Raw genomic sequence first — 24,628 nt, forward strand, 5'->3', positions numbered from 1 at the left:
GAGAAGGTTTACACGAACAGACTCTGTGCCGAGAGTGAGTGTGTGCGTGCATGTCAGACTGAGAGAAAATGAGAGGAAGAAACCCTGTTCACATACATGTGTTCAGAGATTTGGTTCTCAGAAATTACAGCGAACTGCACAAAACATTAATTCTTGGAACCAGTTTTAAACAGGGGCATCTTTTGTCTTGGAGGGGCCATGGCTCACTTGATACCCTAGGCGAGATACGATATGAGCAAAAAAAAAACTCTTTTTAACAACTTAGTAACTCTTTACATATGTGCTAAACTTCTTCTAGTTTCTAAATAAACTGAAACTGAACGTGATCATCATGGATTTTCATTGCATGGAAAAGACATGAGATTTCTATAATAGCCTGATTTCACAGGACAAAGTCATACAAGTTTTGAAAAAGAGTAGATGACTGAATTGTCAGTTTAAAGTAAATTAACTGGTTGGACTTGACCACATTTACACATGTTAATGGGTGGTTATGTCATAGAATTGTAGACAACTAGTTTTTTACCTACGATAATATATATATATATATATATATATATATATATATATATATATATATATATATATATATATATATATATATATTAGGGCTGTCAAAAGATTAATCGCGATTAATCGCATCCAAAATAAAAGTTTGTTTTTAATAATATATGTGTGTGTACTGTGTATAATTCAATTTGTATATATAAATACACACACATGCATGTATATATTTAAGAAAAATGTGTTATTTATATATAAAAAAATATATATTTATATATAATATAAACTATATAAATATATATACAGTATATGTATGCAAATATTTCTTAAATATATAGGCTACATGCATGTGTGTGTATTTATATATACAAAATAATTATACACAGTACACACACATATATTATGTAAACACAAACTTTTATTTTGGATGCGATTAATCGCGATTAATCTTTTGACAGCCCTAATATATATATATATACAGTGAGGAAAATAAGTATTTGAACACCCTGCTATTTTGCAAGTTCTCCCACTTAGAAATCATGGAGGGGTCTGAAATTGTCATCGTAGGTGCATGTCCACTGTGAGAGACATAATCTAAAAAAAAAAAATCCAGAAATCACAATGTATGATTTTTTAACTATTTATTTGTATGATACAGCTACAAATAAGTATTTGAACACCTGAGAAAATCAATGTTAATATTTGGTACAGTAGCCTTTGTTTGCAATTACAGAGATCAAACGTTTCCTGTAGTTTTTCACCAGGTTTGCACACACTGCAGGAGGGATTTTGGCCCACTCCTCCACACAGATCTTCTCTAGATAGAGTTTGAGCTCCCTCCAAAGATTCTCTATTGGGTTTAGGTCTGGAGACTGGCTAGGCCACGCCAGAACCTTGATATGCTTCTTACAGAGCCACTCCTTGGTTATCCTGGCTGTGTGCTTCGAGTCATTGTCATGTTGGAAGACCCAGCCTCGACCCATCTTCAATGCTCTAACTGAGGGAAGGAGGTTGTTCCCCAAAATCTTGCAATACATGGCCCCGGTCATCCTCTCCTTAATATAGTGCAGTCGCCCTGTCCCATGTGCAGAAAAACACCCCCAAAGCATGATGCTACCACCCCCATGCTTCACAGTAGGGATGGTGTTCTTGGGATGGTACTCATCATTCTTCTTCCTCCAAACACGTTTAGTGGAATTATGACCAAAAAGTTCTATTTTGGTCTCATCTGACCACATGACTTTCTCCCATGACTCCTCTGGATCATCCAAATGGTCTTTGGCAAACTTAAGACGGGCCTTGACATGTGCTGGTTTAAGCAGGGGAACCTTCCGTGCCATGCATGATTTCAAACCATGACGTCTTAGTGTATTACCAACGGTAACCTTGGAAACGGTGGTCCCAGCTCTTTTCAGGTCATTGACCAGCTCCTCCCGTGTAGTTCTGGGCTGATTTCTCACCTTTCTTAGGATCATTGAGACCCCACGAGGTGAGATCTTGCATGGAGCCCCAGTCCGAGGGAGATTGACAGTCATGTTTAGCTTCTTCCATTTTCTAATGATTGCTCCAACAGTGGACCTTTTTTCACCAAGCTGCTTGGCAATTTCCCCGTAGCCCTTTCCAGCCTTGTGGAGGTGTACAGTTTTGTCTCTAGTGTCTTTGGACAGCTCTTTGGTCTTGGCCATGTTAGTAGTTGGATTCTTACTGATTGTATGGGGTGGACAGGTGTCTTTATGCAGCTAACAACCTCAAACAGGTGCATCTAATTTAGGATAATAAATGGAGTGGAGGTGGACATTTTAAAGGCAGACTAACAGGTCTTTGAGGGTCAGAATTCTAGCTGATAGACAGGTGTTCAAATACTTATTTGCAGCTGTATCATACAAATAAATAGTTAAAAAATCATATATTGTGATTTCTGGATTTTTTTTTTTTTAGATTATGTCTCTCACAGTGGACATGCACCTACGATGACAATTTCAGACCCCTCCATGATTTCCAAGTGGGAGAACTTGCAAAATAGCAGGGTGTTCAAATACTTATTTTCCTCACTGTATATATATATATATATATATATATATATATATATATATATATATATATATATATATATATAGATGCCTCATTAGCGGTTGTTTCTATGGGTCGCTAATACATAATCCGTCCACCATATTGGAGCGGTCAAAGCCAGTCCATGAACATTCAAGAGCAAGTTGACTGAGTGTCTGCAACCTTAGTTAGACATATATGAATATTTATATTTGCAATAGACTCCAGCAGATGATTTTGCTACACTAACACAATACAACAAGACAAAGTAGTCAGCTAACATCACATTAAAAAGTTACGATAGTAAAAGTAAAACATTAAAAAAGTACCATTGTAAAAACCTGTAATATTGAGTTAATACATATAAAAACAAACCAAAACATTCTCACCTGTGAAAGGTTATCCCATTTCTTCAGGATTTTAAATCTCTGCGGTTTCACAACCAGAAGGTGCGCAATGTGGTGGCATCATTGATTCTTCCTGTGAGTGACGACACGCTGACCGCTCCAAGATGGCGGGAGCGCCGACGTGTAGGGGGCGGTCGAATCTATGAAGATAACAGGGTTCCCACACCTTGGTTAACTTCAAATTCAAGGACCTTTCAAGGACTTTCCAGGTCCAATACCCTTAAATTCAAGGATTTAATGGGGGGACACATTTCAAGTGAGAGCAAGGTTACATCGTGTTACCTTGTAAGATACATTGTTACAGTTTTGCGCATGTGAACATCATGGCAACGTACAACACAAAGTACGTCACGCGGGAAACACTTAACACGTAAATGCGCGTAACTAACGTAAATAAAGCAAGCTAGTATGCATAGGCCATGAAGTGTTGGCGTAATAACATTAGCGAACCAGAGGGTATATGGAATTTTTCCCAGAAAACTTCTTGCACAAACTAAATTCAAGCACTTTCAAGGACCTGTATCTATGCGTGTTTAATTTCAAAAACTTTCCAGGGCCTTGACATTTTTTTTTTTTCAGATTCACAAACTTTCAAGGATTTCAAGGACCCGTGCGAACCCTGAGATAATCATGCAACTAATTATTAGGTTATCTTGTTTCTTTAAGTTGCATTCAAAACCTAACAGATAAAAAAAAATCTGGTGGGTCTAAAATAAATACAATTTTTGTAGTGCAAATAGTGATTTCAAACTAACCACAAAAAAGTTTAGAGAAATTAAAAAACAATGTCACTAGAGACTTCATCTACGAGACATCAAATAGACATTGGGTATTAAAGACATACAAAAGAAAACACATTTGGGCCAGAAGGTATTGATTGATAATCTGTTCAAATGTAAAGACATATTATTGCTGGGAACTAAAAATTTACAAAGTTAAATAATAAAAACTTCCACTTCTTAAAAGATCTTATTTACCTGTAGAAATATCAACTTCAATGCATTTTGAAAAGGTAGGCCTAAACCATCTACAGAGGTATTGCATTCCAGTCCACAAATGAAACTGGAGTGACCATCAATGAGATATCAAATAGATCAAAAATGCAAAATTCTGTTGTTAATTATACAGCAGTCCATTCAAAAGAATTAAATTGTAACTTACATTTTAAACACCATTGCAGTTATTCCAACTCCACCTTTGTTTTAAACGAAGCCAAAACAGATTCAAACTGTAACACATATAGGCCTATATATTAATTATTAACATTATTAATAAATATTAATATTCATAAATATATATATAGCCGAATAAATTGGCTGCGTTCACACAGTAGCAGAAAACGGTTGTCAGTCCCGTATTTGAGTCCTTAACACGGTTACGTTCACACTCAGTCCAGTTATTTACGGTAGTGACAACACTGGCCAGTAAGTTAACTGATTAACCAACAGATTTTTTTTTTAAATGGATACTGAATGGAAACAAACAGACTTTATTACAAAAAAAAAAAAGTGCTGAACCATGAAAATGTACTGTACTTATTAAATTAAATAAATACATAAATATTAATTAAAATATTAATATTAAATATTCATAGCCTATACTAATTATAACGTTTTTATTCATGTAGCCTAGTTCAAGTGCATCAACTAATGTTAACAACATGAGTAAATGTTGAAATTAATCTAATAAAGAACAATACCTCTACAGCATGAATTATTAATGTTGCAGATGGATTAAAGATGGTCATTTTAAAATATCTACACAAAAGCCATTGCATTGAAATTACATATAGGCTAGGCCTATAGGCTTATATATTGTATGCCTTCACAATTTATTCGATTCTATTTTCGAACACTTTATGATTATCTAATCAAAATGTTACAGAGAAGATAAAAAAAAAGAACTGAAATCGCGAGCATTTCTGATTTGTGTGTTAGCAGCATTAACATTTCAATTTGCTTTCTCACGTCACTTGCTTTATATAGTATGCAATTTTCCTTTCAAACGAATGCATAAAAATGACCAGCTGGATATAAACTAATGCAAACAGATGGTAAAAATCGTGATATTAAACATTTGGGTCGGATTTGCCTGTATTTTTCACATTGTTTTAACCGTTTGAGGTAATGTTAGCGTCTTCTCTGCCTCGACGGCAATCATACAGTCATACAGTTACTTACAATTATCTGCAGTTCTCCACGAATACAGCATCTACTCAACAAATTATTTACTTTATAATGACATGAAAAAATGTACTGTCGATTACTTAATAGATACCTTAACAGACGTTGTCTGTTTTAAAACTGCATCTGTCCCGCTCAGTGCCGCGCATGTCAAGGTCAAAACAAACAAACTCCACGAGTTTTTTATTTCGCCTCTAGAGGCCGCTCTCGTAATCGGTTGATTGAACGATCCAATGTCTCGCTCATAAAGACAGTAACTTGTCGCCACCTACAGTTAAAGAAAGAGTCCGCACCACTAAAGCACAGATTGACCCAAAATGTCAATAATAACCAACAATAACCAACTTCAGAAGAACCACATGTCCTCGCTGCAGTCTGCACCATAATGACATAGGCCTACTGGATGAAATCCAATAGTGGACACGTGACTTTTCCCCCAAACCAGATTAAGGTACATGTTTAGGGGTTAGAATTTGTTGTAGCGTTATGTAGGCAATCAGCACAGTCATTGATAACAGTAATAAAATCTTTAGAATATGATGATGCAAGAAAGTGTTTATGCTAACACGTTTATGCAAGTGGGACAAGAGAAGTGATACAAACAGATACAAAAAATCTGACTAGCTAATTAGCTCAGTAACCATTATATCATCAAGACAATTGTGTTTTTAATAAAGCAAATGAATACAATTTCTTAAGGTCTCATATTTTATAAAGGCCACAGTGAGCGCTAATTAAAGTCTAGAGCAACCTAATGTTTAAAGACCTGATAAGCCAGGAAAAAAATGTTAGTGAGATAACAACCCTGCATTAACACCACTGTGCTGTGCCCTTCAATAAGACACTCAACCTCAAGCTGCTCCAGGGGAATCGTCCCTGCAATTAGTGTACTCTAATTCACCATAGATGAAATACGACTGCTAATCTCGCTTAACAGGGCCGGTTATGTCCTGTTGCGTTAAAACTAAGCAGTAATGTGTGTAATCCTATTAATTATTGGTGCTTGCTAGGGCTAATATTGTTATTTTTTTCCTCTTACCTTCTTTGATTTGTGCATTTTGGCTCTAATTGATCAACACACATGATAAATATCAATCTATACATGCCTTATGTCATCTGATTGACAATTTAAACTTTTTTAGTAAATAAAATAACTTTATTATAAAAGTTACTAGTTTAGTTACTAAGTTACTCTACCAGGTTGTGGTAAACGCCTTTTGCTATGAAATCTGGAATTCTTTTTTATAAAATAAATGTAAGAATAACTCTTACTGTATATTGTAAGTATAGGATACAACAGGCTTTTGAGGAGCATTTATTTGTACATGTCTCAATCATTACTGGATTGCATTGTATGTTTTGAATGAAAACTACAGAGCTTAAATCATAAAAGTAAGCATTTAAATATAATCTTGCTAGACATATTAAAAATATGATATGTATTTTATGCAGTTTGCCTCCTATACTGTTTTGAAGATATCATTGATTTAAATTACAATCTATCACATTTCATAATTTTTTGGCCCTCTAAATGACAACTTCACCAAATTGTGTATTTTTGCTCAGTTTGAGCCTCTAAATATAACGGGTGTTTTTTCATCCTCGAGTGTGAGCTCCATATTATATTGTTCTATTTGAGCCATAAAAGCCTGATTTTTCAAATATGCTACAAATCATTAAACACATATGCAAACTTTTTATATTTTGTAAAAAGGTTTAGTAGACTGTTCCAATAAACTATTATTTCATATATCAGGTTTTACAGGGTTAAGATGAAAAACAAACCCCTAATCATATTACACCTTTGGCATTTAACTAGTCAAGTCAAGTCAAGTATATTTGTATAGCGCTTTTCACAATACAGATTGTATCAAAGCAGCTTCACAGTATTAAATTAAAATAATACAACAAGGTTTGTTTGTAGTGGAATTTATTGATTGATAAAATTAAATTAAATATCCCCAAAATATCCCCAACTGAGCAAGCCAAAGGCAACAGTGGCAAGGAACCGAAAAACTCCATCAGGTGACCTAATGGAGAAAAAAAAACCTTGGGAGAACCCAGGCTCAGTCGGGGGCCAGTTCTCCTCTGGCGTTTATGAACTAGAGGCCGGATTTAACTGTAAGATTAAAAATATTATATGAATGCCTGGCTGAAGAGATGCGTCTTTAATCTAGTTTTAAACTGGGAGAGCGAGTCTGAGCAACGAACAGTATCAGGAAGACTATTCCAGAGTTTTGGAGCTAAATGTGAAAACGCCCTCCCTCCTTTGGTGGATCTGGATATCCTAGGTATGACCAAAAGCCTCGAATTTAGTGATCTTAAAGGAGAACTCCGGTCAATTTTAACATTGAGCTCATTTTTTTGTACATTTGGAGTGCTGTCAATACAGAGAACAACGACAAAAATCGGTGTTGCCTACACCGTGTTATCCTCTTTTTAAAATTTGCACCCTGTTGACTTCAATGGGGCAAGTACTAAACCTGCTTTTAGCCTCTTAACATCCTTGATGTGTCATTACAAGTGCACAGAAAATGTGAGTGATTCCTTCAGAGTGAACACGAGTGAATCTGACTGCAGTAGATGTGAAAGAAATGTATAAAAATGATGTTATTTAAGCCAGCGCAAATACCTTTGTTTACATCCTGTTTTTCGGTTGAATCCAAAGTAGTCGATTGCAGAGTTCACACGCATAGGTTTAATACCTATGATCACGCGCGTGAACTCGGCAATCGACTACTTTGGACTTCAACCGAAAAACAGGATGTAAACAAAGGTATTTGCGCTGGCTTAAATAACATCATTTTTATACACATCTTTCACATCTACTGCAGTCAGACTCACTCGTGTTCACTCAGAAGGAATCACTCACATTTTCTGTGCACTTGTAATGACACATCAAGGATGTTAAGAGGCTAAAAGCAGGTTTAGTACTTGCCCCATTGAAGTCAACAGGGTGCAAATTTTAAAAATAGAATAACTCGGTGTAGGCAACACCGATTTTTGTCGTTGTTCTCTGTATTGACAGCACTCCAAATGTACAAAAAAATGAGCTCAATGTTAAAATTGACCGGAGTTCTCCTTTAAAGAGAGCGATGGATTATAGGGCGATAGAAGATCCGTTAAATAGACTGGAGCTAAGCCGTTTAGGGCTTTATAAGTCAGTAGCAATACCTTGTAATTAATACGGGACTTTATAGGTAACCAATGTAGTGATGTTAAAATCGGTGTTATATGATCATATTTTCTTGATCTAGTAAGAACTCTAGCGGCGGCATTTTGGACTAACTGTAGCTTGTTTATTGAGGATGCAGGACAACCAGCTAATAAAGCATTACAGTAGTCTCAAGGTCATGAATGCATGAACTAACTTTTCTGTATCAGAAACTGATAGCATATTACGTAGCTTAGCAATGTTTCTAAGGTGGAAAAAGGCTGTTTTTGTAACATATGAAATAGGATTTTCAAAAGACAGGTTGCAATCTAGTATAACACCCAGGTCTTTTACTGTAAAGGATAAAGTAGTCCTAGTAGTCCTAAAGTAGTCCTAAACTAGTCCTGCACTGGTTGTGCTATACCACAATTCATGTAACATTTTTAAACAAAAATTATTTATTATAAGCCTATTTAAAATTTTAAATATTTTATTTGGGATAGGTTTTTTTTCTGAATCAGGCAAGTAAACAACCACCTAACAATATATCTAGCAATGCACTAAAAACCACCTTAGCAAGCACTTAGTAACACCCTGGCAACCACCAACAACACACTAAGGTTATCCCAAAGTTACCGTAGTCAGCCGGATCCGGTCCATATCCATATCCAGACCAGTTGGTAGACATGCACCTAGAGATGACCACAACAGATCCTAAATGATATCAATCCACAATCTGACTTGTGATGTATGTTCGCCTAGCCTGAGAATAATTGGCCCCCTGAAGTTTTATTGCTTAGTTGCAGGGGACACTCAATATTCAGCAATGTTATTGATCTGACTGCTCTGACACTATGAGAACTGAATTGAGCTGGATGATGACATCACTGTTTCTGCAGTGCTGCTTTATAGCTGAACTGAACTCAATTCATAATTGATTCACTTTACACGTTTAACTGAACTGAGTCAATGCTATGACTTCAGCTGAACAATGACAATATTGTCTTTTTAGAGCTGCTTTACAGCAGATTTGAATTCTTTTGGCATTATTTAATTTCATTATTTAATTCATTATTGAATTTCATTTAGCATTATTTTGATATGTATTACTATATTACTTATATGAATTTTCATTGGCTTAGTCCTTGTGAGGATCAAACCAGTAACCTTTTTACTTGCTCATTAAGTATTAAACACCACACTATAATATAACAACAAAGCTATCATTGACAATAACAATATATTACAAGTTCCACTCAAGTACTGTATTCAAACTCGTTTGGTTCCTCCACCAGCAGCCAGGTGCACACATGCATCACCCTAGTGCTGATAAAGCTTCATTTTTTCATTTCAAAATGCTTGTACATCTATCTTTTGTTGCCTTAATGCTCATTTTCTCGCCACTTCTACTTTCCCCTTGGTCTCCAAACAAATCAGTCACTGTGACAGCACTGCAAACAGAGGTGAGCTGATGCAATAGAAAGACCCTGCTCCAGATTGAATGCTTCTGCTGCTTAAGAGCTTCAAGTGTCTGTAATTATACTCAGAAATACAGCCACACAGATCTAAAGCAGACATCAAAATAAGACATTATTGTAAATCATATCCTCTAACTACAGAAAATAAGATCGGATGGTATAATGTTTTTATTTGTGTCTATCATGGCGGCAAAAGAAAGTGGTTCTGGTTGATGTCCACATTATAGTGCAGGTTGTGGAAGCAGACTGTCAGCGTCCTCTGCTGGTTGATGGTGAAATGAACTAGCTGAATGTTTTTCCCCCCTTTATAAGCTAAATTAATATATGTCAACAAAATATTATATGTATATATATGATTTGTCTAGGAAGTGACACCAAAGACAATAATTAAAATATATAAAATCTGGTTAGCAAACAGACCGTTTATAATCTGAACTATATAATACAGCAGTCATAAACCGGTTAAAATCTTGTCAACACATTTGAGAAACAGCATCAGATGCATCCTCACAATGAAAGAGAATCTCTCAAGTCAGAGTTCATCAGGGCTGATTTCAGCAAAATGACAGAAAGCACCAGAAAACTCCTGTAGAGGTTTAAAAAAGGGTAAGGAAGGGTGTCTCCACTATTCACATTCCAGTCAACAACTTCAGGGATTGAGCACTGGCAATTATACTAGAAATAGAAGAGGGAAAGTTACAAGGATTAATCATAGGACACGGGATGGCAGAACCATTTAGAATAGAATTTACTTCTTGCCTTGTGAGAGATTAATCAGACAGCAGAAAAAACAGAGTATTAACCAGGACACTGTTTGTGGCAGAAAAAGCCAGCAGCATTAATTTGCCAAGAGTTCTGGAATTGCAAAATGGAAAAGTTAGCCATTTACTTTTCTAGATTTTATGGTATTTTATAGAATATTTTTGTAACTCATTTTGGAATTAAATATTTCAGAACTTTGAAAATGAAGCATAAGGTCTTACTCAGTGGAAGCCCTGATCCTTTCCTCCAGACCATCGACCTTTTTTACATATTTGTCGAAGACCATTTGTGTGACACTATTAAAGACTCTTTATAACCGTGAAGAAAACAGAAAATGTGTTATTTAGTTAATTAACAGCATAATTGTAATAGTATTATGATACAATTTTCAGACATTTTTAATGTAGCCGACATGTGACATTTCTTACTTTTGTGCTTCATCAAGCTTCTGTTGAGTTATTTCTCCACTGTCAGTTAATTCTTTAATGAAAATGCTCTTCGCTTCATCCCATTGCCTATTTAAAATAAAAAATAATTCATAACTTGCTGCACTGTCATAACGTGTTGTTTGGAAATGTCAGGATTTTCTTTTTTCTTGTTTGAGCACAAAAATATTTCTGTTACGCTTTACCCTGCTACTTCCTCAAGTCCAAATTTGTTATTATGTCTGTTGATCTCGATGAGAACTCTGTCCCAGATGTCAAAGCACGTTGCTTTCATTTTGCTGTTGCAAACAAAAAGAAAGAAAGTGGTTGGGATCAGTTTTAATTAGAAACAATGCTTACACTTTATTTCGATGGTCCACTTTAGAGCAGAATTAGTTGACATGTAGTTGCAAAGTTACTTATAGTTAGTAGAATACTTAGTTAATCCTTAAACGCATACCTTGAATGATTTTAGTGACCCGGGACTACCCTCTTCTCCTGATTCATTTTTTTAAAGTTTAACCTTTTTATTATTCCTCAATCAATTCATAATATACAATATAACAAAAAAATATTATAAAATTATAAAAGAATTCCTGTTTTCTCATTCATTTTTTGTACAAATTGTATAGGGTCACTAATGACCCAAGGTGTGTAACAGTGTAAGTATATTTATTCTGCACAACAATAATAGAATCTTTGATGGCTGAATAAGTGCAATTCACCTTTATTCATAATGATAAACTGACATTTCACTTATAGGGCCCTATTTTAACGATCTGAAACGCAAGTATCAAGCGCAAAACGCAAGTAACTTTGTGGGCGGATCTCTTACCATATACCAGCGGGATAAATGACTCTTGCGCCCGACGCAAATCTAAAATGGGTTGGTCTGAAGTAGCTTCATTATTCATAGGTGTGGTTTGGGCGTAACGTGAAATAAACCAATCAGAGCGTCATCTCACATTCCCTTTAAGAGCAGGCGCGCTTGTTCTATAGCGGATTCCTATTATAACGGCGGATTTGCCAGGAGCGGTTCACAGCCGAGGAGAGCGACGTTCTCGTCAGGGCCGTAAAAGACAGAGAAGTGACGTTGGGGATGGAGAAACACACCCAAATTAACTTCGGTTAAACAGGCGTATGATAATTTGGGTAAATGTGTAAGCTAGATGTATGCTTTTATAATAAACTATCTATCCAGGGTTCTCAAGTCTCACGCATTGGCCGTGAGACACACGCAATTCAACCAGTTCACACGCTCACACGCCACACCGTGTATTTCTCACGCTGAAAAAGGCAATGCCAACCAAGTTGTCCTGCAAGCTTTATATAACGTTGTATACGAGGCGCGGGCACACAAAGTGAAGTTTACTGCCGCCAGCACGTATCTCGGCCAGATTGCGTTCGTTAATAGGCGCGCGAACACACGGAAGTTGACGGAACATTCTCGGCCACCGTACGTTCGTTACTAGGTAACCAACAACATCGCGCGAACACGGCGAACACACGTCGTGAATGATGGAGAAAGTAAGTTGGAAGAAAGCTCGTCTTACATTTTTAGGCTAGAACATTTAATATATAACCCATCGTATACATTATTATTGATGTGCACAGTCAAAAACTCTACAACTACTTTGCAACCAGGCCAGAAGCTTTGGCTCAGTTTGGCTAGCTTACGTTATCTGAAACTAAGGGAAATGTTAGTGGGTATGGGAAGGAATGAAGATGTATTTCTTTATTTTATTTTAAATAAATTTAAATGTATTTATTTTATTTTAAATTATATATTATACTGTATTAATAGTCTTTCTAGTTACATTAAGGCTATGTATTAAAGCAGAGTGCTCTAATATTTTATATCCTGTCAAAACATATTAATTGCCATTTGTATTTTTCCAACACTTACAACACAAAACACATTTCATAAGCTGGAGTGTGTACTCTTGTGTATACACACACACACACACCTTAATAATACTCTAATATGTTATTTGTTCACAATGTCCCACCACACTTTAAATCATTATACCATTTCAACTAGACACTGTTCAAACTATATGCAGCAATTTGTTATATTTTTGTAATTTGCATAACTTATTTGTAATTTTGATATTATAAATATAACATTAAAGAGTAGGCTATATTTGATGTGATGAATTTCTCTGTCATTTATCAGATTTACCAATTGTTATATTTTCAATTTGTGCTGGTTAATTATGAACAATGGGTAAAATTGGGGGGCGGGGCCAGGTGGGGGCGGGGCTCCATTAGGGCTCCTCCCCCAACCGCATGTGATCTCACTCCAAGCTTTTGATAAAACTTGAGAACCCTGATCTATCTATCTATCTATCTATCTATCTATCTTAATAATGTATGATTTGCAAAAATGAAAACTGCTGCTTCTGTGTAGATGAGAGAATCGAAGTGTATGCGCGTTGTGCACACGCTACATTGATTTTGGCCAAGCATGCGCCCTTAAAATAGCATATGAATAACATGCGCAACGTGCCACTGACTTTAAACTAGTTTTTTTCGGTCAGTGGTGGAATTGTTTTCTAAACCTGTAAAATAGCATGAGGGAACGTTTGCGCCGGAACACGCCTCCTCTTTGCGCTGAACCGCCCTGGGGAGCGCAAGTGTATTTCCTAGTTTACCGACGTGCATCTGTGGAGGGAAAAGTCCGCTTTGCGCGAGTGCAAAATAGGAATGATACATGCGTCGGTGTACAAAGTCAATTGCGCTGGGTGCAAGATAGGGCCCATAGTTACCGCAGACAGAAAACAAAAGAATAGGAAGTATCATCAGCAAAACTTGAAATTGCTCAGCGATTTAATGCAGAGCAAGTACTGAATGCAATCAAATATTAGTGTCACCATCACTTGACGGTGGATCTGGTGAAGAAGCTGTCAGCGATCAAAATATTGACTTTGAAGATGTTGAAGATGATAGTTTTGAGAACATGTTTGAGATCGTAAATATGAGCCAGATGCTGAATGTACTGGGGAATGAGCTTTGACGAAGACAGTGATGAGAAAACATCTGTTCAAACTGAACCCTTCCAAGCTCCAAAAGGTAACAAAATATTCTTTATTTTATTCTTCTGTAATTGGTACTCTAATATCAGGAGAGTTTTATATTATCGCGACAGGTAGAAATCCATCATGTTAGATATAGATCCGGATCGCTTAAGACCCAAATATGTAATAATGTTTGTGAAACATTCATGCATTTAAGGGTTAATAGAATGTTTAAAGTGGACCATCGAAATATGTTATCAAACAAAATCTTCATAAATTGTTTTGGCATCTCAGAGAAACCAACTATACAGTTAATCATACATACCTACAAATATCAGGACTTTACGTATCTTACCGTAAATGTCGCAGTGGGTCCTCACTTTCCACATCTGATGTAATTTGGTTTTTCTTGTTTATGGAGATATGCAAAATTTCATTACTAAAAATATTCCATAATTCATTAAGCATACCCCTGGAACACGACAGAATGGGGAAATTATTGCATTTATGATCAAATGATAATGATAAATCATTAGATGAACCCAGACAGCAACATAGTGTGTCGGCCCAAATCCGGCCGTGTGGAATCCATGTGTACCAGATGTGGGCCGGATCTGGGCCGACAATATGTTGCTGTCTGGGTATATTCATAACTTTAGTTTATCTGTACATTACTGTCGTTGTACAGGTGCAATTGCTCAAATGTGTTTTGTATTTGGGTCTCTATGATAGACATTTATAGTGCCCAGATTGAACAGTTCAAACAAGTGTGTTCTTACTTCAAATTGTACAAGATGTCCTCGCCTACTAATTCAGTGAGTGTGTCATCAGTGCCGATAAAAAAATCATTGACTTCAGACATTCCAAGGCCACTTTCAGACAATCTTTCATAAATCGGAAGAGGATATACTGTCGCCATCTTCATAATGGCCCTGTGTAATAAAAGAACAGATTTAATGGGCATACATTTATGTATCTATATATTCAAAGGATGTTCAAACAGACTAATAAACTGTAATGCAACACATTCATAACCACACTATAAACGTAACAGCATTATGAATGATTCATGGATTTTTGTCCACGCATATCTAGTTGAATCATGCCTTGGTGTCTGTGGTCTCAGTTAGTTATTAGTCATTTATTATGTACAGTGTGCATTGAATGAAACGTACTGTCATACTCACCAATTGGATTGATTGAATCTGTCATCTCCAAAAATCCCATTACCAAATCGATCATATTCAAGGGCAGCATTGTCAAAAAGATCACCAAAATGCTGATTTGCCCAGCTGGATAAAGAGGAGTTAGTCATAGGTGTTACGAGACAGCAGTCACAAAAACAGTGCCATTGCTCTGATACAGTTCTTGTTTCACCTGTGATGCTATTTCCACAGAGAGAAAAGCTCATAACCCAAACACAACTTCCTGAAATCTTGAGACCTTTCATGTGTTTTTCCTTACCAAGCAGCAAACAGCTGTAAAATGGTATCACAACTGAATTGAAATGACAAAAATTATATATGTGATATTTTCTTACGTCCAGGCTTGAAGTCCTGTCTCTGGGTTAGTAATCATGTGATACTTTTCAGTGTCTTTCAACACTCTTAATTCCTTCCATTTCCTGCAAAACAAAGGACTCAAAACTCAGTTCATTATACCATTTCTTCTGTATATTCATCATTTCACATTTTTCTTTATTTAAGACTACCACCCGTATCAAATACACTAATGTGATGTTAGTCTTACCGTACAGCAGCTAAATACTTGTTATGGAATGGCTGGCTCTCAGTGTATTCCAAAAGTTGATCCCAGTAAAATGCAAGGACTCCAGAGGCAGTTCTATGAAACACACAGTCCGTAAATTACAGAATAACTATTATTAACAAACATATAGCTTAACAGCTCAACATTTTCAAAGATGAATACGAGAACGTGAGGGATGTATCTACATAGCACAGCTGATTGGTTGCTGTTGCATGCAGAGGCCAATGAGCTTGCGTCTCAAACATTCAAATACTTGGCATTGTTTGCTGTTACAGTCTGCAGCGCGCTTTCAGAACCCACCCCCTTCCCCAGCTCCACCTGTATAGATCTGCTACATGGTTAATTAATGTATGTTACATGTCCAGCAACAGCAGCATGTCTTACATGCTCACAGCAATGTCTGTGAATGTATTAGCAGTAGCAAGTCTCGGTACTTGCTCTGCAGCAGCAGCAGCGTAGCAGATCTATTCCGCCAAGACCAAATACATTAACACTGCCATATCCATTACCATACAAATCCCTATTACCATACCAATCTCCCGAGAGTTGTCATGACATAATGATTTTTATACTGTACAAACTGAATATTTATCCCATAACCCTAGCCCTGAACACATCCCTCACAGAAAACTTTCTGCATTTTTACATTTTCCACAAAAAAACTTTCTGTATGATTTATAAGCTGATTCCTCATGGGGACCAAAATATGTTTCTGGTATTACAATCCTTGTTGGGAAATTTTACCCCCATAACGTAGGATATACCAGGACCACACACACACACACACACACACAGTCTTGCTGTGTCTCCTTACCTCAATGTTATCAGAAACTCATCCTTCTCTGTCTGCCTCTCTAAGGTGGAAATTTCCATGGCCTTCTCTTTGACCTGATGTATAGCCATTTGTGCTCTAAAAAGTATTACTGAGAATTAAACGATGGCCTACAAAAATCTATATTTGCCATCTGAGTGTATTTGCATGTTTTACTCTACAGGAAAATGGACCTGCATGAAAGAAACAACTTAAATGCCAGAAGTATCACTGATTTTGTATGCTTTGAACCAGCAATGCATGACAAAGCAGGTCTTACTCATCAAAAAGTTGACTGAAGTCTATCTTCCCAACTTCCAAAGCAACTTTTAGGATTTCAACCACATGAGGCTGTGCCATCCTGTTAAAACAAAGAAAACAACATCCTGTCAACATGAAAAATACAATAAGGTCTGATTAGTTAACGTTAGTTAACAATGAGCAATACATTTGTTACAGTATTTATTAATCTGTCAACATTAGTTAAAAACACAATTGTTCATTGTTAGTACATGTCCATTAAATATTAACAGATACAACTTTTGAAATGAATAATGTATTCGTAAATGTTCTACGTTAGTAAAAAAAAAATGTGTTCAGGTGAAGACATTTCAATATAGATTGTTTTTTAAATTTTAGACAAACATCTTACACAACACATATACACTCACCAAAAGGATTGTTAGGAACACCGGTTCAATTTCTCATTAATGCAATTATCTAATCAACCAATCACATGGCAGTTGCTTCAATGCATTTAGGGGTGTGGTCCTGGTCAAGACAATCTCCTGAACTCCAAACTGAATGTCAGAATGGGAAAGAAAGGTGATTTAAGCAATTTTGAGCGTGGCATGGAGAGTATTTCACAATCTGCTCAGTTACTGGGATTTTCACTCACAACCATTTCTAGGGTTTACAAAGAATGGTGTGAAAAGGGAAAAACATCCAGTATGCTGCAGTCCTGTGGGGAAAAATGCCTTGTTGATGCTAGAGGTCAGAGGAGAATGGGCCGACTGATTCAAGCTGATAGAAGAGCAACTTTGACTGAAATAACCACTCGTTACAACTGAGGTATGCAGCAAAGCATTTGTGAAGCCACAACACGCACAATCTTGAGGCGGATGGGCTACAACAGCAGAAGACCCCACCGGGTACCACTCATCTCCACTACAAATAGGAAAAAGAGGCTACAATTTGCACGAGCTCACCAAAATTGGACAGTTGAAGACTGGAAAAATGTTGCCTGGTCTGATGAGTCTCGATTTCTGTTGAGACATTCAGATGGTAGAGTCAGAATTTGGCGTAAACAGAATGAGAACATGGATCCATCATGCCTTGTTACCACTGTGCAGGCTGGTGGTGGTGGTGTAATGGTGTGGGGGATGTTTTCTTGGCACACTTTAGGCCCCTTAGTGCCAATTGGGCATCGTTTAAATGCCACGGCCTACCTGAGCACTGTTTCTGACCATGTCCATCCCTTTATGACCACCATGTACCCATCCTCTGATGGCACCATGTCACAAAGCTTGAATCATTTCAAATTGGTTTCTTGAACATGACAATGAGTTCACTGTACTAAAATGGCCCCCACAGTCACCAGATCTCAACCCAATAGAGCATCTTTGGGATGTGGTGGAACGGGAGCTTCGTGCCCTGGATGTGCATCCCACAAATCTCCATCAACTGCAAGATGCTATCCTATCAATATGGGCCAACATTTCTAAAGAATGCTTTCAGCACCTTGTTGATTCAATGCCACGTAGAATTAAGGCAGTTCTGAAGGCGAAAGGGGGTCAAACACAGTATTAGTATGGTGTTCCTAATAATCCTTTAGGTGAGTGTAATTTATAATTACATCTCACTTTAATTTTGCATATTTTTAAGATATTTATGTCATATAATCTGTATATTATTTTTTTGTTTTACAATGGGAAAGAAACTGTGAAAGAAGCTTGAGGTCATACTTCTTGGACAGAAGGTGACCGAGGAACCCCACGGGATCGCTGTAGATCGGAGGAGCTCCTGGAAGGTAGCGTGACTCCACATGTCTGCATTAAACAAAACTAATGAGCTATATGATTGAGTTATCAATGATTGAAAATAAATCTGGAGAAGGTTGATCTGCATGTTAGAGGTGATGGATTTGAACTGTTCAATGGATGCATTTTTATACTAGCTATTTCAAATCAAATATTTTCAATCATCTTGCAGGCAAAAAACTACAAAAACATGCTTACTTCCAGAGGTCCACCATTGTCTCGTTTTTGATGATCCCTTCAAACATGCCAAATTCTCTGTAGAAGAACAGTCATAAGTCTTTTGTGACATGAGACGTCATATACTCAATGTTTTTCAATAAATGAATCAGCTGAATGGCCCTCATACCTCATAGCATACAGATTATGAGGAAATGCTTTAAACAGGCGATACCAACCATCTCCATAAAGACCACCCAGTCTTTGAAAAATGCTGTTAAACACACATAAGCAAATAAACTGATGTTATCATTTGAAATAGTTCAGAAGTAGAAAATATAACAAGAGTTCCTTAAATCTGACATGTTCAGCCTTAGCAATCAGTATTTCAATGTTCAAGATCACTATATAATTATAAAATGCAAAGCTTTTTGTATCAAGTGGATAAAGTTCTACTTACAGCAGCGCCACTATGAAATCATCACGTCCTTTAACTCTTTCCTCAGCACTGATCCTCTCGATCAGCTCCTTCACAGAAATCCACAAGTCTTGCAACTCAGTGCTGTACAACACAGGAAACAAGAGTTGCGTTAGGAGGGACTGCATTTACACTCCAGACACAGAGAAAAATCTGGTCCAATTATAAAGTGTTATTTTGAAGACATATTCTGTATTACATTTTTCACAAGCGTTTTTCTCGCGTTTTAAATTACGTTTAAATTACAACATTGTGTTGTTTTAGTGTTGAAGAAAATATCCGTAAACAATTTTTTTATTCTCACAGTGCATATTTAACTGTATATCATCCCATTATTTTAGTTTTTATTTTAGTTTTATTAATATATAAAAACATTTTTTTTTTTTTTTTTTAGTAATTTCGAGATTTGCTTTTGTCATTTTATTAGTTTATTTTAAAAAATGTAGGCTTATTTTTTTTTCTCTTTTTAGTTTTTATCTATTTATAGTTAATTATTTTAGTGCAGTGGTGCACATAAGGTGCAAATAAGTGCAATTAGCAAAAGATGATAATTACACTATAAGTATAACCTCAAAAAGTATTTTCTTTATATTAAGTGCAAATAGCAATTATACTAAGTTTTAGTTATTTGTTTTTATTTCATTTTAGTTTTTATTTATTTTAGCGCTTTAACTTTTCAAACATTGCAACATTTCAAATTTTTCTCATATTTATATATTATTTTATTCCAGCTTTATTTCAAATAACGGAAATGTTTTAATAGTTTTATTTTTTTAGTTAACAATAATAACCCTGCATCATACATTTCTGGTTTACCCTGTTTCGTTGATTTTATGTTCTTCCACAACCCTCTCTGCTGCTGTCTTTAAATTGTCCAAGAATTTCAAAAACCCTTCAGCTCCCATTGTGAAGAGTTTGTCTGCCATTTCATAGTCTTCATCTGTCAGGCTCACACTCTCCACACCTGTATAAGAAATCAAATCAGAATCAACTAAATTATAATAAGCAATAGTAACATTCAATGACTGGATACGACCGCAGCATATGTTTAAAAAAACATTGAGAGATTAAGATTATCACTCTTTTAAGAGAGCTGCTGTGTCTAATAAGATATATCAGATACCACCGGATTACAACAAATTAAAAAAAATATGAAAAGAAACATTAGCTTACCTTTAGAGAGAAGAACAGTTAAGATTAAGATGGCCAGTGACTTATTCATATTGCTGTTTCTTTCTCAGAACAAAAACTGAATAAGAGAAAACGATCACAACATGTCCACTGTGGACTGTCCGTTAACGTCAAGAGTCAAATCCTAGACTGAACTTTATCTCCATTGATATGAACTTTCATCTGTGCAAATACCTACTGAATTAACATTGCAATCATGAGAATCGGTTCAATGTTAACTCTTCTTAAGGTCACAGTAGAGCAGACAGTGCATGTTTAAATGCCTCTTTTCATTTGAAAGTTTCTCAACAACAGGTTTGGGTCAGGTTGATATTTTGGTAACTTTGTTCCGACACTCTACTAACTATAAGTAACTTTGCAACTACATGTCAACTACAAGTCATTAGAGTATTAGTAGACTGCTTAATATCTGCAGCAACACCCCAACAGACATTCTACTGACTATATGTAACTTTGCAAGTACAACTTATTCTACCAACCCGAACAGTTTATTAATACTATAGTGAGAGAAAGTTGACATGTAGTTGAAAAGTTACTCATAGTTATAGAATGTATAAAGTGAAGAATTGAAATAAAGTGTAACAATATAGTAAATAATAAACTGTATAAATATTTGACAGTAAATATGGTACAATGTCAGATTGCAAGGGCAGTTTTTTTTTTTTTTGCGCAAGAAATGCAATCTGTCAATATTAATGTAGGCCATGAGTTCAATGCACTTTGCCAATAATGTAGATCAGTGTGAAAGTCCATGGTTTTGTGTGCTTCTGATCAATATTTCTTCAGTCAACAGCAGTTTTTAGGGTTAGTAAAAGGCAGCCAATCAGGATGCTCCTTCTCTTTTCCGCTAGTGTTAATATTGTTTATTTTTACATACTGATAAAATAGACTTGCTTATCATGCATCATTTTCAAGATCAATTTGTCTTAAATTTACATCAAATGATGTCACATAAAAGTCATTCTGATGTGGTCAGTGTAACAAAAAAAAGTATTCACCAATATATGCCAGTATAAAATCAATTTTGTAGTTTTGTTATTGTTGCTATTTCATACTGCAGGGACACATTTTTGATGAGTATTTTTGATTTTTATTTAATTTGCACTTCGGAGACCAGCTAGTAAGATAAGCGCACTGTATCAAATGATTCATTTAAATGTTAGTACATAGTAGTTAAAGACACTTAATATTAAGTGGGACAGTTACACTTAATAAGTGAAAATTAACACATGTAAATAGATCCAGATGTTGTTGATTAATGAGTTCAGATGCTGGAAGATGTATAACAAATCTAAATAAACAGTTTTTATCATGTAAAAACAAAGTTTACAGTGGAACAAACCTTTTTTACTCAGTATCTACTAATGTATTTTTATTTATTTATTTTTTTCATTTCAATAACAGCATGTTAAGTACTGTTAAAAATACATTGCTGGTATAATTCTACTTATTGACAGCAGCTGCAATCATATGAAAGAATAAAAAATAAAAAAAGGATAATTGTGACTTTTCATCTCACAATTTGGACTTTTTTCTTTTTTCAATTGCAGGATATAAAGTCAGAATTGCAGGATACATGCAATTGCGAGAAAATGTCAGAATAGTGAGCTGACTTTTATTCTTGGGACTTTATAACTCACAATAGCGAGTTCATATCTCACAATTCTGACTTTATTTATTATAAATATTAGTTTATATCTTGCAAATTTTGATTTTATAACACACAATTGTGAGTTTAGGCTATACAGTGAGGAAAATAAGTATTTGAACACCCTGCTATTTTGCAAGTTCTCCCACTTGGAAATCATGGAGGGGTCTGAAATTGTCATCGTAGGTGCATGTCCACTGTGAGAGACATAATCTAAAAAAAAAAAATCCAGAAATCACAATATATGATTTTTTTAACTATTTATTACTATGATACAGCTGCAAATAAGTATTTGAACATCTGTCTATCAGCTAGAATTCTGACCCTCAAAGACCTGTTAGTCTGCCTTTAAAATGTCCACCTCCACTCCATTTATCCTAAATTAGATGCACCTGTTTGAGGTCGTTAGCTGTATAAAGACACCTGTCCACCCCATACAATCAGTAAGAATCCAACTACTAACATGGCCAAGACCAAAGAGCTGTCCAAAGACACTAGAGACAAAACTGTACACCTCCACAAGGCTGGAAAGGGCTACGGGGAAATTGCCAAGCAGCTTGGTGAAAAAAGGTCCACTGTTGGAGCAATCATTAGAAAATGGAAGAAGCTAAACATGACTGTCAATCTCCCTCGGACTGGGGCTCCATGCAAGATCTCACCTCGTGGGGTCTCAATGATCCTAAGAAAGGTGAGAAATCAGCCCAGAACTACACGGGAGGAGCTGGTCAATGACCTGAAAAGAGCTGGGACCACCGTTTCCAAGGTTACTGTTGGTAATACACTAAGACGTCATGGTTTGAAATCATGCATGGCACGGAAGGTTTGCCTGCTTAAACCAGCACATGTCAAGGCCCGTCTTAAGTTTGCCAATGACCATTTGGATGATCCAGAGGAGTCATGGGAGAAAGTCATGTGGTCAGATGAGACCAAAATAGAACTTTTTGTCATAATTCCACTAAACGTGTTTGGAGGAAGAAGAATGATGAGTACCATCCCAAGAACACCATCCCTACTGTGAAGCATGGGGGTGGTAGCATCATGCTTTGGGGGTGTTTTTCTGCACATGGGACAGGGCGACTGCACTGTATTAAGGAGAGGATGACCGGGGCCATGTATTGCAAGATTTTGGGGAACAACCTCCTTCCCTCAGTTAGAGCATTGAAGATGGGTCGAGGTTGGGTCTTCCAACATGGCAATGACCCGAAGCACACAGCCAGGATAACCAAGGAGTGGCTCTGTAAGAAGCATATCAAGGTTCTGGCGTGGCCTAGCCAGTCTCCAGACCTAAACCCGATAGAGAATCTTTGGAGGGAGCTCAAACTCTGTGTTTCTCAGCGACAGCCCAGAAACCTGACTGATCTAGAGAAGATCTGTGTGGAGGAGTGGGCCAAAATCCCTCCAGCAGTGTGTGCAAACCTGGTGAAAAACTACAGGAAACGTTTGACCTCTGTAATTGCAAACAAAGGCTACTGTACCAAATATTAACATTGATTTTCCCAGGTGTTCAAATACTTATTTGCAGCTGTATCATACAAATAAATAGTTAAAAAATCACACATTGTGATTTCTGGATTTTTTTTTTTTAGATTATGTCTCTCACAGTGGACATGCACCTACTATAACAATTTCAGACCCCTCCATGATTTCCAAGTGGGAGAACTGTTCGACCTCTTATTTTATCCATCTTACTGTCGGTGTCATTTCAGACATTTCCAAATTGAAAAATAAAAATAAAAAATACATGTGAAATCCTTATTAATAATGTACATGGAACTAAATTGTAACATACAGTATAGAGATTAGTTTAGCATGGACAAGATTATGTTTTATTCAGAGGTATTTTAGAATCAATGACATACTATGATAGCTTTTTTAATATTTTGAATTTGTATTTGGTTGTGTTTGTCATTATTAGTAAGCACACTGATGAAGTAAAAAAAAAAAAAAAATATATATATATATATATATATAGTTTAAGAAAAAGATTGTTTGTAGTTTTATATTTAAAAGTTTAAGTTTATTTGTTCAATATGTTAACTAAACAAAAATAAGAATGGTCTTGGCAACCAGCTGATTTTTTTTAAAGGGTTTATTTTAGTTTTTTATGGTTTTAGTTATAGTTAATAATGAATCTGGTTATGCCATCTGTTATATTATTAAGAGAAATAAACTGAACCATTGGAAAATGTTATAAAAATGGCATGTCAAAATGAAAATCTAAAATCAGATTGAATGATTCTGGTCAATTATCATACAGGTTTATGATAAATAATAAAAATAATTGAAATGTAAATGTAATTAAATTAAATTACTATTATCGATATAAATTAAATAACTAATATTTATTATTATGAATTCTAATAAATATCTCAACTTCATAATAAATGTACTTTTTGACTTTCCCCCTTCCAAATTTAAATTGACCTTGCCCACAAATCCACCATTGCTAAATAATAAATCTTAAAAATGTTCAGATGAAAGTAAAAATAAACAGTTAATAATTCCAAATTAACTATTTGCAAGATTTTTAATGGGTCAAATCAAGCTAAAGTTCATTAA

The 24,628-nt window shown here is 35.8% G+C and overlaps 1 protein-coding gene across 1 annotated transcript; it reads right to left on the bottom strand.

The window, feature by feature from the left end:
* Nucleotides 1–9,446: 9,446 nt before the first annotated feature.
* On the bottom strand, nucleotides 9,447–20,810 carry LOC307162848 (uncharacterized protein). The gene is made up of 18 exons (XM_079878553.1): nucleotides 20,404–20,810; nucleotides 20,047–20,194; nucleotides 19,213–19,314; nucleotides 18,943–19,026; nucleotides 18,795–18,851; nucleotides 18,522–18,605; nucleotides 16,838–16,918; nucleotides 16,561–16,656; nucleotides 15,729–15,821; nucleotides 15,520–15,603; nucleotides 15,167–15,271; nucleotides 14,759–14,911; nucleotides 14,335–14,451; nucleotides 11,169–11,261; nucleotides 10,966–11,052; nucleotides 10,759–10,845; nucleotides 10,535–10,630; nucleotides 9,447–10,450 (listed from the first exon to the last, which is right to left on the bottom strand). Exons 1-17 carry the CDS (start codon nucleotides 20,450–20,452, stop codon nucleotides 10,546–10,548), a joined length of 1,605 nt encoding a protein of 534 aa, XP_079734679.1. The 5' UTR covers nucleotides 20,453–20,810; the 3' UTR covers nucleotides 9,447–10,450; nucleotides 10,535–10,545.
* Nucleotides 20,811–24,628: the final 3,818 nt, after the last annotated feature.

Source organism: Squalius cephalus, assembly GCF_949319135.1.
Source record: "Squalius cephalus genome assembly, chromosome: 8".
In the NCBI taxonomy this organism is placed as follows: Eukaryota; Metazoa; Chordata; class Actinopteri; order Cypriniformes; family Leuciscidae; genus Squalius; species Squalius cephalus.

Excerpts from the sequence above, each read along its gene's own strand:
- LOC307162848 (XM_079878553.1), bottom strand. The coding sequence starts at position 20,452 with ATGAATAAGTCACTGGCCATCTTAATCTTAACTGTTCTTCTCTCTAAA. Across the intron at positions 18,852-18,942 it reads CATAATCTGTATGCTATGAG|AGAATTTGGCATGTTTGAAG; the intron begins GTATGAGGGCCA and ends GTTCTTCTACAG. Across the intron at positions 16,919-18,521 it reads GGTCACCTTCTGTCCAAGAA|GATGGCACAGCCTCATGTGG; the intron begins GTATGACCTCAA and ends TTGTTTTAACAG.